Source organism: Parasteatoda tepidariorum, chromosome X1 (genome assembly GCF_043381705.1).
Source record: "Parasteatoda tepidariorum isolate YZ-2023 chromosome X1, CAS_Ptep_4.0, whole genome shotgun sequence".
Taxonomy (NCBI): domain Eukaryota; kingdom Metazoa; phylum Arthropoda; class Arachnida; order Araneae; family Theridiidae; genus Parasteatoda; species Parasteatoda tepidariorum.
In genome coordinates, this window is record NC_092214.1 from 36,192,575 (window position 1) to 36,207,905 (window position 15,331).

A 15,331-nucleotide genomic window follows, 5' to 3' on the forward strand; every position below is an offset into this window, starting at 1 on the left:
AAATAGGCAACTTTTAATTCTTTTCTAACGAACGTAAAACGTGCAAGATGCGAGAAAAGTATGCAATCACGCCGCCGAGAAACCGTGATGACGAAATCAGTGTTTGAAAGCGGGAGACACGTCTGCTTCAACCAATAAAAAGCGTAGAAAAATGAAGTCCCGATTTCTCAGAAAAGATCTCTCTTTGTGTCGCATTCCTACTTGCAGCAGAAGGTTGAGGGGGAGGGAAAACTTGTTTTTAGTCTTGTGGTTAGTTTATTTTTCTTTTCTTCTCGGTGAAACTCATATATTCTAGCCATTTTTGTTGATCGCTATGCTTCATCTCGTTTGATCACGTTTTTTTCGTGAACGCTAGCGTCATGGTTCTTCTTGCGAAAGATATTTAGATTTTTTCTCCTCCTTGTTTGATCAAGTTTTTTTCATGGATGTTAGCGTCATGGTTTCTCGCGGAAGCTTTTTTTTTTTAATGGAATTTAGTAAAATCCTTTAGCAAAAATGCGAAAATGCTTTGTTGAATTTTAGCATTTTTGAGGGGTCTTTTCGCATTTAGCGAAAAAAGCTACCGTAGCGGAAACCCTGGATCAATGTTAAACATTATGAGAAAAGACCTTGGGGCAAAGCTTATAGAAAAAGCAAAATTCATGGACTTTCAAAAACTACTAAAATGAAAAGGAAGCAGAGGATGCATGAAATTCTTGCTTGGCACACTGAGAATAAGTTTGTCTTTTCAGATGAGAAAACATTAATTTCACAGCAAAGTCTCAATATTGATAAAATTCCTGAGATCCAGCATTATGTTCCACTTTGTGAAAATGATTCGTCTGTGATGGTTTGGGGGCTCTCTCGTAAGTTTTTTTTTTTAAAAGGAGTAAAAATCAATGAACAATATCATAAAAGTGAGACTTTTGAAACAGTTTTATTCCCAAGTGTCCAGAGTATGGAGTGGAATATTTCTGCTTCCAGCAAGGTGCTACTTTTCATACCGCACATACAGTTTAACTGTGGTGCAGCAAACATTTAGCTGACATTTTTGTTTCCTGAATGGTCCCCATCTAAACTTTCAACAAAATAATCTAACCATGTTTCATTATTTTGTTGAACTCTCCCAACCAAATAATTATTTAAAAATTTTTTTTAAAAGATGCCAGAAAATGTCAACACAGGCATTACTAGCTGGGTGTGATGGATTTGAAATGAGACAAACTCATTAATAAAGTAAAATTATTCTAAAGCATTCATTTTAAAGATACTCAAAGATAGCTCCTTTAATTTGATACAAAAAGCTTTTGCATGATTGATTTAGTATTATTGTAATGAAAATTTTAAAGTGTATGAGAACTTATTGGTCACCGTGTAAATTAAAGAGATAATAAAAAATTTAGATAATGAATTAATATATGCTACTGTCAAGAAAAATTCACTGTCAATTTTAATTTTTCTAAAAAATAACTTTAAGATATTGTTGATACCATCATACTGTTTAGGATAATATGTTTAACAGCATTTCATTAAGTATAAAATGACATTTAGATTTTTTGTATATATAAATAAATTAAAAGGTTAAAGAGGAATTTGATAAAATATTTCTAAAGAAGATTTAGTAAATAGCATGAAACATGAATAATTCAGCTAAAAAGTATAAACTAAAACTGTTTGAATTTTTAGTGTTATCTGCGAGTGGTCTAAAAATTTTGAAATTTTTATTATGATGGGGGACAGAAAAATGCTCATAAAATGACTCTTATGCTAAAAGTGTGGTAACTCTCAAAAGAAACAAGATACAATCGTTTCAGCACTCTTAATATTTTGTATAAGGAAAAAAAGAGAGATTAACTATACCGTCTTAATTGTCTTTTTGATGAACGATTTCTTGTCTGTCAAATCGCAGTCAGGGTAAGTATCATATACCTAAAACAAATCAACAAAAAATTTTAGAGTTGAAATTAGAAAGTTTTGAATTGATACAAAAAATGTGCAATTTGTACCTGCTTAATAACTTTCTTCATGGTTATTTCATGTAGATTTGCTTCCTCAAGAATCGTTTTCACTAGCTGTTTAATATCTTCATCCTGAAAGAAAAAAAGCATGATTATCTTAAATCTTTCTAAATAGCCAGCAGTCATATTATAAAGCAGTAATAGTAGGTAGAGTGAATGCTACAGAATGACATGTGACAAGTGGTTGGTTTGAAGGGGAAATTCTCTTTTTACCATTTCTTCTTGTTATTTCAATCGAAGACAATTGATGTACCACATTAAAATAGGGTCCTTTACTGTGTTACATTTGATTGCAGATAAAAATTTGTTAAATGAGGACCTTATTTATATCATAGGTGTGATTTTATCAATTTTCAGAATTACAATTATTTTATTGTTCTTTATAAATGAACTTTTAGCTTGTTTTTCTTTTGCCTTAAAACATCATCTTAATCAGGATTATTTCATTTTATTGATAAAAAAATTAGATTTTTAAAACTATATTATAAATGAATATAAACATATAAGAAAACTTAACCTAAGTAATGATTGTATAGAATTATTTATTATAAATACATCGTTTTTTACAAATTTATTTATAAATTTTAGTTCTAAAATGTACTAAGCGAAGTTTTAGCAATATTGCTATTTCTTCCTTTTTCCTACTTATGTTCTATTTTTTTACTCTCTAATATTTTTAAAAGAAAAACTCTAATACCTTTTACCTTATTTCATGCTTTGTATTTAGTTCACAAAACACATTTGCTTAGAGAGAACAAGGTCAGGTTATGAAAGATTATTACAAAATTATTCAATAAATAGCACAAAGTTTTTTAACAATTAATTATGAGTTTCTTTAAGAAATCATGGGATCGTTTTTAATTTCAATAATGCATGAATATTATCAGTGGTACTAAAGTTGGTTAATATTATAACAGGTGCAAAGTTTAAATAAAATAAGAAAATTTAAAAGAATGAAGTGTATACTTTTTAAACTGATGCAGCATTCTCAATTTATTTATTTTTTGACCACTTGCATGTCGAAAATCATTTCTTGTAAATGGTTAGAAAAATTCTATATACCTAGAAAGGCATTTATGATTTTATAAGATGGTAAACGATTTTATCTGCTTTATTATAAATTTAGATCAGTTTTTAGCTTTTTCCAGGTGTATGCACTCTATTTATTAACTGAATTTTTTTTTTCTGCTTTTATAAAATTGATTAAAAAGTGGAATTTTTGAGAGCAGTAACATTTCCTGTTGCTTTTCTTTTATTGTTACTTTATTTAATTCAGCATTAAACTATGTTATAAATTTAAAACACATAGAGAAAAAATATTACTTTAAAGAAGTAACACATACTTTGAGGATATTAAACAACTGGGATGAGATTGGTCAAAAGGCAAAAAAGCAGAATTTTCATGGGAGTAAATCGTGATTTATAGCAAAAATATCAGTAACATATTCTCATCCAGTTTCGCTGATGTTGTAATGCCTACATACAGCAATAATCGCCGATACAAAAACTGCCACATTTATAGGAACTAATTCAAAAAAAATTTACTTTTTACAAGAGTCGCGATCTTGGATTTTAAAATTGCGTGAATATAAATCACGATATAGAAATCACGTGAATGAAACTCGATATTGGATTTCAAAAATGTGAAAATACAAATCATGATGCGTAATTTTCAGATTGCGTAGATACAAATTACGATGCATAATTTCTAAATGGCGTGAATACGAATCCAAAGGCTAATTTTTAAATCACATGTAAATACGAAGATAGATGTTGAATATTACAACCGCAAAAATGAATCACGACAATGGATAAACTCGCCGTGAATATGAATCGTTACATAGAATTTTAAAAATGCCTTAATACAAATCGCGATATTGGATTTTTAAATCTCGTAAATAAGAAATGCAATGAACGATATCGAAATCGCGTGAATACGAATCGCAGTGAACAACTTTTAAATCAGGTAAATACGAAAATCGTTGTTTGATATTAAAATAAGAGCTATCTAGCGTAAGAGGCAAAATTAAGAAAATCTTATTTTTTGCTCGTAAAAGCTAAAATAAGGGTTAGCAGCTATGTAGATTGAATTTTCAATATACAGTGAAACTTCTCCTAAAAACCACCTCTACTTAAGGGCCACCTCTATTAAGGGCCAATATTTTGAGGAACGAAAATTTTCCCCATAGACATAATGTTAATTTTCCTCCCATTAGAGGGCCACGTTTTCCTGACTACCTCCAATAAAGGCCATTTTTCTCCTGTCCCATGAGCCCCCCCCCCCCGCGCCATATTTATCAAACCAAGAAACGCTAATAGAAGTAAATAAACTGATATCCCAATCCAAGGCACTAATAAATGATGCGAATTTAACTAATTTGTTTTATAGAGTTAAGGAATCATTAGAAACTAAAATTGTTTGTGAAAAAATTGTAAAAAGTAAACAAACTTCAATTGAAAATTTTTTTAAACATGTAAAAAACTTAAAATGTTAATAAACAGTTTTTTTCTACACAAATTTTGATTTCCTCATTTTATTTTTTGGTCACCCCCATTTAAGGGCCACCCCCCATAAGGGTCAATTTTCAATGGAAGGACAGGTGGCCTTTACCGAGAGGTTTCACTGTATCTTTCGATATATTATATCTATATATCAAATCGGAGATAAATATAATTATTTTATTTCAACGACTTAATTTTCAGAAAAGGCGAAACATTTATTTAAAAAACTGAAACTTTTAGAAAATCGTAGTTTTTGATAATAAGGCAGAAATTCAAGAGACAGAAGTGAAAAAGGTGGAAATCCGCCAAAAAGCGGAAAAATCTCATCCTTGAAACAAAGAAGTTCACAACAAAATTTTCTTTAACATTCTTGTTGTAATATAAATATGTGTGCGTAAAATGTTTAAATTTTCTTTATGTTCTCCTACTGAGAAAGGTGCCATTTCAACAAAGATAAACTACACAAACATTGAAAGAAACAACAATTGTTTTAAATTTCTAAGAAATTCAAAAAATTTTCATAAATTTTTTTTTCTTTCTAATAATATCTTTGAAAGTTTTTCATATTTAAAAGATGTAATCAAAGCATAGGCAATGATCATCCGACATTAAAAAAGGGAAGCGTCTTCTTACATTGGCGGCTGAAGTCAGTGTCCCAATGTATCACGAGAAACGAAAGCCACTTTATCGCTAATTTGGTATTTTTGTGATATTAATTCATTAACAAAAGGTTATCATTTTATCACTTAGACAAAGGAACTAGAAGATAAGAGACACCACAGTACCATTAATGCTAGGAAGGAAAGAACTAAAATTGGCGCAGAATCAGACATAAATAGCATAATGGAACAAGATAACAAACTTTCCATTCCTACTACTATGAAATTCATATTTAGTCAGTACATCCCTATAACTTCATGCAGTGCTTTTAACTGATTTTAAATAAAAAGCAGACTTTATCAAAAACAAGTTATCTTAACATAGCATACAGAATGCAAATCACATATTTCTTATTAAAATTTTAATATTAAGTAAAGAGAAAGAGGTTAATTACTTACATCAGGGAGTTTCGATTTTTTTTCAGCTGGTTCAGAATCAGAGCTGTCATCTATAACGATATCTATAACAATTTAAAGAATAAGAATGTGACATTCAAATAAATGTTTAATCTTTAATATTATATAAAATTGAGAAAAATACTAACCTTTCTTCCTCTTTGTTCCTTTAGCTTCCTTTTTTGGTTTTTCCTTCTTAACAGTTTTTGCTTTTGCAGGAGCTTTTTTGCTTTTTGCTTTTGATTTTTTCTTAGTCTGAAAAAGAAAGCCTAAAGGTAGTGCTCACTAATTTTTTTTTTTGTAGAAATTTCTTTTTGTCAGTAAAATTAATGTTTGTATCAAGAAAAAGAGCTAGTAGCAAAAACTTTCTTCATTAAAAAAAAGGTTTTGTGGTAAGACAAATCTTTGCAACAAGGAAAATACAATACATAATGATTAGATACCATTTTAAACACAAATTCACAATTTAAAAAAGCTGAGTATTAACCAGATATATTAAACTTCATCTATTTTACTTTAACAGTTTTAACCAAGCAAATAAAGATTAATGCAAGATAGGTACTGAGAATTTTGCAAAAACAGAACATGGATTCTTCCTATGCAGTTTTAGACTCTATAGCAGATAAAGGATAGTGTATTAAGATGTAAGAAACACACGAAATATTAAAGAAATAAATTGATTGATTAACAATGTAGGTAAATAAAAAACATGCGTCTCCACCCGGCTCACATTGAACACAGCGCTGACGTAAAATATCCTCAGTGGTAGATGGATCATGGGTTAGAGACCAATTGCAATCTGGTTGACCATGGGAGGTTTTCATAGTTTTCCTCTCCTGCCCTCTCAAAAAGTCCTCCACAAAGGTTAATTTCTCTCAATGCTTGATCCAGGAGCTCCCTTGTTGTCTGGATTTGGAGTTAACATAAGTAGTCATAAACCCAAAATTGGATTGGCTGTTTAACGACGGTTATAAAATAAAATAGGTTGTGTGGTCAACTCTAACAGCACCTCTACCATCAGCATTTTATAATGCTTACTAAGGTCTTAACCAATCTCTGTGAGCTCCTAGAGCAGGGATGGCGAACCAGTGGCACGCGACACAATATTTTGGGCACCCCACCGATCACAAAGTTTACTATGAAGCATATTAACAATTCAATTAAAATTCACAAAAAAAGAACAATTAAAGCCAAAAAAGCAATTAATAACCACAAAAAAACAAGTGAACAATAAATAACTAGCAAAAAAATATAACAGTTCTGCTTAAACTAACATCTTATAACCCTAATCTAAGTTATTTGTCATCTAATCTGCAACAACAGAAGTCACACTGATGTTACTTTAAGTTGAATTAAGCATATAACTGAGACATTGCAAAAGTTGAGAATAAAATTTTTTCATAGAAAAAAAAGAGTTTTGAGTTGATAAAATTTAGTATTATTATTTACCCAATAATCACGAAGTCAAAACTATTTGTCGGCACGTCTATGACCTCATTAAAATACATTTTAGAAAAAATGGCACGTTGGTGCATAAAGGTTCGCCACCCATGTCCTAGAGAGTCGTTAGAGTTGGTCTTTGAGCTAAACCCGTTTGATTCGTTTAAGGTCAAGGGAGGTTGCAGGCTACTCCAATCATTGAATATCTAATGATTATAAGCATTTGTCCACCAACTGTTCTTACCTGGCAAATAGGTCACTAGCATCAAGTCCTTGGGCAACTGTTATCAGTGTAATGGATGCTCCTGTTGCATTATATAGGTAGGGGAGATAGTTGTGTTGCTTTTATTAACCCATCCCTTTTCACTAGAAGTCTTAAAAAATGGTCTGGATTAGGCATTACCCTTTTGCGGCCTGACAAAGCTATGAACACTGTTCTGTCTCTGTGACCTGTTTCCTGAGTGGACACCATACTTCTCGAAACCTCAAATTCCAGCAACAGGTAGACTGAGATTAACCTGCCTCGAATCTTTCAATTATTTGCCAACTTGTAGCACCGTCTAGAGCAGGGTTGAGCAAACTTTTTTGGTCGAGATCAAAAATTCAAGAGAAAAAAGTTTGGTGGGCTAAGTAAAAACTTCTGAAATAAAATGACAGGAAACTTCTGAAATGGATGAAAAATTGAAATTTTGCTCAAAAAAGAGAATGTATTAGAATAGAGAAAAAGAATTATTTTGATATGAAGATGTTTTGACTCCTACATTATTCTAAGAATTTTTTTTTCTTTGTACTGCACTGTTTAGTTAGTTGTAAAAACTTCTAATAGAATTATTTTTTTACAGCTACTCTGAGTTATAGAAATAAACATGTGTCATTTTGTCAAATATCAAAGCTTATTTTTGATTTTTTCCCTTTTGGTTTCTCTGATTTTGTTATGCTTTAGTAAAATTAATTGCAGTAAAATAAATTTTTTGCTGCCACATTCTTAAGACTAATGCTAAAAAGGACCTTGACCATTTTTATATTAGTTCTGGAATTATCAAATTTTATTAATTTTTTATGAAATCAAAAGGTTGACAAAAAAATTCTTATTATTTCTATCTTTTCTCCAATTTCTTTTATCTATCCACTTCTACCTATCCATCTACTATTTTGGCCAATGCTTTCTATCACGGCCAAACAATATTTTCATTCAAAAAAAAAATATTACGATTTTTTATAGATATTTTTAATCAGGAGATTCAATGATAATAATGTTAACTAATAAAAAAGGTTTTAAATTTTCAACTACTGTCACTTCATCTTAAGAACAGTTCTCTAGAATATAACCTGCTGATTTGGCAAAATGCCAATTTCTTGAAGAGATAGGAAAGTATACAGTCATGTGTGGTATAAAATCTGAGACACACAAATTTTGAATAACATGTGCGTAAATACTCTTCATTCCATTGTTAAACCAGTTGGCATAGGTCATAGTTATTCCAGTAGTTAATTTGACAGATTTGTATGTTCAATAACTCTTGCATGATTTTTAAAATCAATTTATTTAATAGGATAATATAATAACTTGTGATCTCAAACTGCATACTTGAATAACCAAAAAACGAGAATAGAAAAATTTAAAGTTCAGAATTCCAAAATGAAAATTTAATTTTCAGCAAAAAAAANAAAAAAAAAAAAAAAAAAAAAAAAAAAAAAAAAAAAAAAAAAAAAAGGGGGGGGGGTAATTGAAAAATAATATATTATTTTTATTTTATAATCTTCATATCTGATTATAAAATAATTTAAATCTAAAATAATTAAAGAAGAAAATCTCATTTAAAAAAACGTACACTTAAATTTGAAGATTGTCTATTTAGAGCAAATATTTAGTTTTAGCACAAGAAAATAAAATTAAATCTAGATTTAATGACCAATTGATAATTAATTAATAATTTAATGACAAAAACTAAACGACAGAACAATGAAGTTTCAAAAATTCTCACCTCAGAGTCACTGGGTTCTTCTTCTTCTTCTTCATTGGCACTAGCATCACTCGCTTCATCAACACTAATAGCAGTTTCCTCATCACCTTCTTCATCAGAATCCTTTGCTTTAGACTTCTTATTATTACCTTTACCCTTCTTTTTAGAAGCATTCTTTTTATCTCGACCAGAAGTTTCTAAAATTTAAAAGTGCATAGATTAACCAACATGAAAATGTATAAACAACCTCACCTAATACAGGAATAGTGAAAAAAATACTTTTTTTTGGCAATGCTTTTCCAGAATCTTTTGGGCAAACTAAAAATTGTAGCAGCCTCATTACAATATCCTCTTTAGTTCCACTTCGTTCAATATCAAGAATTTCACATATACCTTTAAGAACTGGTATGCTAAACCTAAAATAAATTTTAATACACTTCAGTTAAAACACATAAATGTCAACAATATCTTTGGAACACATGATTTTAATAGAAATTACTTTCATAACATTTTAAACAGTCTATTTTTTTCTTATACTTATTTTATTTCACATAGATAGTACTATAGTCATAAACCTCTAAAATAGATTATCATTATAATTTTGGAATTTCAGTAAATTAATCATGTTTTTTTTTAAATTTATATTTTTTACACAAGACTACATTTTACCCTTTATACAAGCAATTTTTTCATTTGAAAATCGCATTTGTTTTTTTAGCTGAACAAATATTAAATTATGTGAGAAAAATGTGACTGATAGAGAATAACAAGCGAACATTAAACAGCAATATGAAATTTTTACAATAAATAAATGTAATGAACATTAGTACAAGATAAGTTAAATTTCAATAGCTGGTAATTGTTATAGCAAAATAAAATGCTTAAGTCTTGATTTTCCAGGATTTATTTATTTTTTTTAAATCATGCAAAAGAAAAAAACCTAATTTTCTTCAGAAAGTTTGCGCCAAAATTAAACTTTCTGACAATACAGAGTTTTTATCCATTCTCTGATCCTTGGGTGCCCTGCAATCACTGATAATCTTTAATTATAAAAACACTTTTTCACATAGGATATATTAAGCAAAAATAATGCTTGTCAGTTGAACATTTATAAAAAATTCTTTAATGAGTCAATTCAATTTCATTTAGTTTAATTCAACTGAACGAAAATTTTTCAAAATTAAACAAGAAACAGCAATGTCAATACCAAACAAGTTAAACTGAACAGAAGCATTTTGAAAAATAATTTTTGAGTCTATTTTGCAATAATATTTAATGATAAAAATATACTTCTGCACTTTATCCTTTTTTTGTTCAAAATCAGAAGAACCATCCTGAAATGGGAATCCAGAAAATTTACGAATATTCTTCTTTGTGTCATTTGCCTAATAATGAAATAGAAAAATTAAACATTAAGAAAATAATTTACTGATTCCTGAACATTGATCAAATAGTACTATGAAATTTTGAGCATAGAGCAGAAAATTAAGTCATCTAATTAATAAATGTTGATTCAAAACTACAAAAAGTTAGCATGCACACATAAAATTATTTTTTAACTTAAGTACAATGAAATTTAGATAACTCAGTGTAACCATCGTGAAGACGAACATCAGGTTATTTAACACCTAATTAATCACAAATTTAATTGTCTGTTATTATATTATGAGAAATTGCCAAACATTCTTTATAAGAAATTAGCATAACAAATTTGTCAAGAAAAAAAGCCCTTTTCAAAGTATTAGAGGCGTGAATATCCAGAAATCGACTCAGCGGGAAGAAAAAACTTGAATGTTAAGTTTTATATAAAATAAAAAACTTTTCTTTTTTATGATAAGATATCAATTAAATAATTTATTAGTTTAATGAAAAAATGTCTGTTTTAGTACAAATTTAGANCTAAAACATTTTGTCAAAAGAAAAAAATGCCCTCAAAGCATCAGAAAAGAAAATTTATTATTTGGCAATTTATCGCTTTTGTTGACTTCTTTAAATTTCAAAAGAACTATTTGGAGTAAAAATTTTAAGAATTCTAGTTTAGGAATATTCTATTTTGTACTAACAAATCTTACATTCAATTCAATACCTTAACAAAAAGACTAATTAGAATTGAAATTACAAAAATTATATAGTAGTGATTGGATTTTTATTATGTTCACATAGCAAAAATCTGGATTGGAGAGATTCTACACATCTGATTAATTCAGAGATATTTTCTTATATTATAACGTAATCAGGTACAGACATATTTTTGTAAAAATAATGCTATATCCAAGATGTGTGTAAGCAAAATTAGCACAAATTAGATAGATAAAAATTATAAGAAATTTTTTGTGCACTTTTATATTAATGGAATAATTAACATTTAAAAAACTGAATAAGTCGCTATCCAGTTTATAAATAGAGTTTACGGATATTAAAATTATTTCTTAAAAATTTTCTTAACTTTTAAAATTTCAGTTAATTAAGAACACTATTTAGAATTTCAAATGTCATCATTTCTTTTTTACTTACATATCTGCAGATTGGCAAACAAATTTTATTGAGTCATAGTACAGTAATTGAATTTAGGAATTAAAAATATTTTTCGTTTTTCTCCTTTCAGTAATATTTTAGGCTTGTTTTCTAAATCTGCGATGAAAAATAATCTGAAGGATTTCAATTACTAGGTGTATATACTGATACATATATTACAATTTTAAACATTTTCTACTTTTATTCATTGTTTGCATACAAAAGAAATAGGTTTGGTCACTGAAAATAACGTGAAATCTTTTTTTCTGAAAACAAACTTTTAAATTTAATGTTATAAATAATTTTAAATATTTTATTGTTCAATAAGGTGTGCTTCTGTTGCACACTACCTAACACATAAAATAAACTACACCTTAGTAAATTTAATCAAGGCAATTAAGAGACAAGAGAATTTTGTGTCTTTACCATTCCTAATGAATTCACTAAAACTCAAAACATAGAATCCAAACAACATTATATGTATAACCATCCTCACATTCAACCAAGTTTGTAAATAATGTAAGATCAAAAATGTTCAAACTGAGAAATAAAATTGATTATAAATTTTAATTAAAAATCTGCTTGCAACACAAAGAAAAAAATCATTAAAAAAAACTTCATATAACTTAAAATAAATTATGTGTGCAGAATAGGTAAACAAATCAACCAAATAAAATCAGATTAATCGAAGCACAAATTTTAGTTTAAATCAGTAAAAAAGATTAGGCTCTAAAAAAAAGTATATATTAAGTATGAAATCGACAATTTTTTCCAAAAATGCTTTAAAGGCATAAGTGATTTGAATGAATGTCATGAAACCTCTTGTCAAGATATTTTTTGCTAATTCAGGGTGGTCACTCAAACCATGTTTTCCAGGTAAAATTTCAACATTTCCAAGTCAGTGCGTTTTTTTTTCTTTACTTTTTTTCAAAAAGTGTAAGATGGATACTTAGTTAAGAAAAGTGCCAATATTCTATACAGGGTATCTGCTATATTTTAGATTTTAAAATTCACGACTAACGAAGTTACTATTTTCGCCAACAAAAACAGAAGAATAAATATAAAAAGCATTATAATAACATTAATTAAAATGATAGGTATAACCAAAACTGCTATACTCTGCATCTTCATATTTATTGATTTTAAATTTAAAAAACAGAGTAAAGAAAGAGTTGAAGCAATAAAATAGCTGAGTAAATAATTTTTTTCTGCTGAATTATATTCTAAAGATATTTTTCTTCTTCATCAGAAAGGAAAGAAATACTCCTGATTTTTCCGGTCTCATTTCGAAATAAAAAAAATTTACCAACGACTAGCTTGCTTCAGCAAGAATTTAAAATTTAAAAAATAAAAAGAATTCTGAAATCAAAGAAGTTTAAAAGATACTTCACTCAAGAAATGTTTTTTCTTTCATTTTTTGAAAGAGCACAATAATTTTTAAAGAACATGATAAAAACTTTTTATATTTGAATAAAATATGACTGAGTGGGGATTTTGTTACAAATTCAGATATTTGGAACACGAAATGGGGAGAGGGGATTTCATTTTAAAAATAAAATTTTTCTGCTACCTAAATCCATGACTTTTTATGATTTTTTTTTAAAAAATAGTTAAAATCATGACAAATTTTATTCAATACTGAAATTCATAACTTTCCAGGTGCGCGGGATACCCTGTCTATAGTATTTTATTTAAAATGTATATTTTTTAAGATATATATCTTGAAAAAATAATAAGATTAGCAATATTTTGTTTTTCATTTTTTAAAAATTTTAAGTTTTGTTACAGCACTTATTTTTTAAAGATTAAAATAGATGTGTAGAAAATATGTTTACTTTATAGAATATATTGTTTCGATTGAATAAAAAATGTTTTACTTTTAAGTAGTTTTTGAACAAAATGTATCAAATGCTAAATACAGAGTAAATGAAAAAACCTTGAAAAAGTATTGATTTATATATTTTTACTAAGCAAAAGAAAATTAGGTGGTCATATAAAACTTAGAACTATTTCACTATATTTTGTCTAAATTGTGCTCTTTACTAAATTACACTATGTAGAATTACATTATGCACTCTTATTCATAGAGATATTCTGTATTAAAAAATGATGTCGCAATTGCAAAAATTAAACAGACTTTTTGAATTTCTTATAGTGTACTCAATAGAAAAAAACTAGTTAAAATTCCTTAAATTTAATTTTTTTTTTTAATATCTGAAATCAAAATCTTTAAAGAATTCCAATCTAACCACATGCTTTTTTAGTCAAGATAAGCTAATTGTTTTTTACAACTAGAAACCTGCACCTGTTGAGTGCAGAGTTAAAAAAAAAAAAAAAAAAAGTTTTTTCTTCTTCCTAATAAACATATATTACACATTTTTATTTTTTCAATTTTAAATTCTTGCTGAAGCAAGCTAGTCGTTGGCAAATTTTTTTTATTTCGAAATAAGAACGGAAAAATCAGGAGTATTTCTTTTCTTTCTGATGAAGAAGAAAAATATCTTTAGAATATAATTCGGCAGAAAAAAATTATTTACTCAGCTATTTTATTGCTTCAACTCTTTCTTTACTCTGTTTTTTAAATTTAAAATCAATAAATATGAAGATGCAGAGTATAGCAGTTTTGGTTATACCTATCATTTTAATTAATGTTATTATAATGCTTTTATATGTTTATTAGGAATATATGTTTGAAGATGATGTGTGCTTGGATGGTTTGGAAGAGAAAAAAAAAGTCAATGACTTCATTGGATGGGAGTACGAAAGCTGGGATGGGAGTATGAAGCAGAAAAAAGCGTGTGAAATAAAATCTATTGTTATTAAATTATGACCAAATAATTTCTGGAGACCTTTATAAAATTGAAAATACTAAAACATTTTGTCAAAAGAAAAAAATGCCCTCAAAGCATCAGCAGGGTGCATAACCAAATTATTCAACAAAATACAAGCAATTTTCAAGCCTTCAAAAGATATTTTTAAGCACTTTAAAAAGTATCATAATTAGGCAGGGTTGGAAAGTTTTTGACAATTGACTGTTTTATCTTGTTTTAACCGTCATAAAAAAAAAAAAAAAAAAAACTTTTGGCATTGTTTTTGACAATTGTCAAAAATCAGGAGCTTTTGAATCATGTAAAATAAATGGCGTCTTCATACGCTACGGACTGATAATATGCCGAAATAGAATGGGGTTGAATGAATTGTGAAAACTTTGAATCGAACAATGCGAACTGTGTCTCTTTGCATAATTTGTAGCAAAAATCAACATGGTAAAGGAAAAATCTCATTTTGAAAAGGGGAAAATTAAGCACTTTTTAAAGACACCCAATGAAAAAAGCACCTCTAAGGGCTTATAAAAAAAGAAAATCGAAAATAAGCACCTTTAAGCACTTCTTAAAAAAGCTACACACCTTGATCAGAATAAATTTGAACAACAAATGGATTCAGCTTCCAGACTAAAAGAGAAAATCCCCTACAATAAACAGAAGCAAATATCTTAAGCCTTTCTTCCAACCCCACCATATTTTTTGCCTTACATGAACTGCATAGTCCTATGTCTCCAAAAAGGTCAAAGGTTTCAACCATTCATTTAGCACCCATGGAAGAATGTGATGTGGTGTTCTTATTTAGTTCAAAGATGGAGCAAATTTTGATGCAAGAAAAGTATTGCTAAAATGGCAATATTTCGACCATATGGCGATAAATTAAATGATAAATTTCCATCTAAAAACAAGTTGGTATAACGGATAGCAAGATAATAGAAAAATTGAAGAAAGATATTCTAGTTTTACTTCAAAATTCCCTGACTTTTATAGGTATTTTCTAGAATAAAAAAAAGTCCCTGATAATTCCAGGTATTCAA

At 28.2% G+C, this 15,331-nt stretch overlaps 1 protein-coding gene across 3 annotated transcripts in view; it reads right to left on the reverse strand.

Moving 5' to 3' along the window:
- Window positions 1-15,331, reverse strand: part of LOC107437340 (protein DEK) — a 41,385-nt gene that overhangs the window by 4,749 nt on the left and 21,305 nt on the right. For 2 of the 3 annotated variants that reach the window (XM_071187811.1, XM_016049307.3), the window contains 7 exons: window positions 10,249-10,343; window positions 9,238-9,374; window positions 8,980-9,155; window positions 5,704-5,809; window positions 5,558-5,619; window positions 1,986-2,069; window positions 1,840-1,908 (listed from right to left, as the gene is read on the reverse strand). In XM_071187811.1, the coding sequence (XP_071043912.1) occupies window positions 1,840-1,908; window positions 1,986-2,069; window positions 5,558-5,619; window positions 5,704-5,809; window positions 8,980-9,155; window positions 9,238-9,374; window positions 10,249-10,343 (729 nt within the window). Of the gene's footprint in view, window positions 1-1,833; window positions 1,909-1,985; window positions 2,070-5,557; window positions 5,620-5,703; window positions 5,810-8,979; window positions 9,156-9,237; window positions 9,375-10,248; window positions 10,344-15,331 lie in introns of those variants that run through there. The other variant, XM_071187810.1, reaches the window with a different exon arrangement.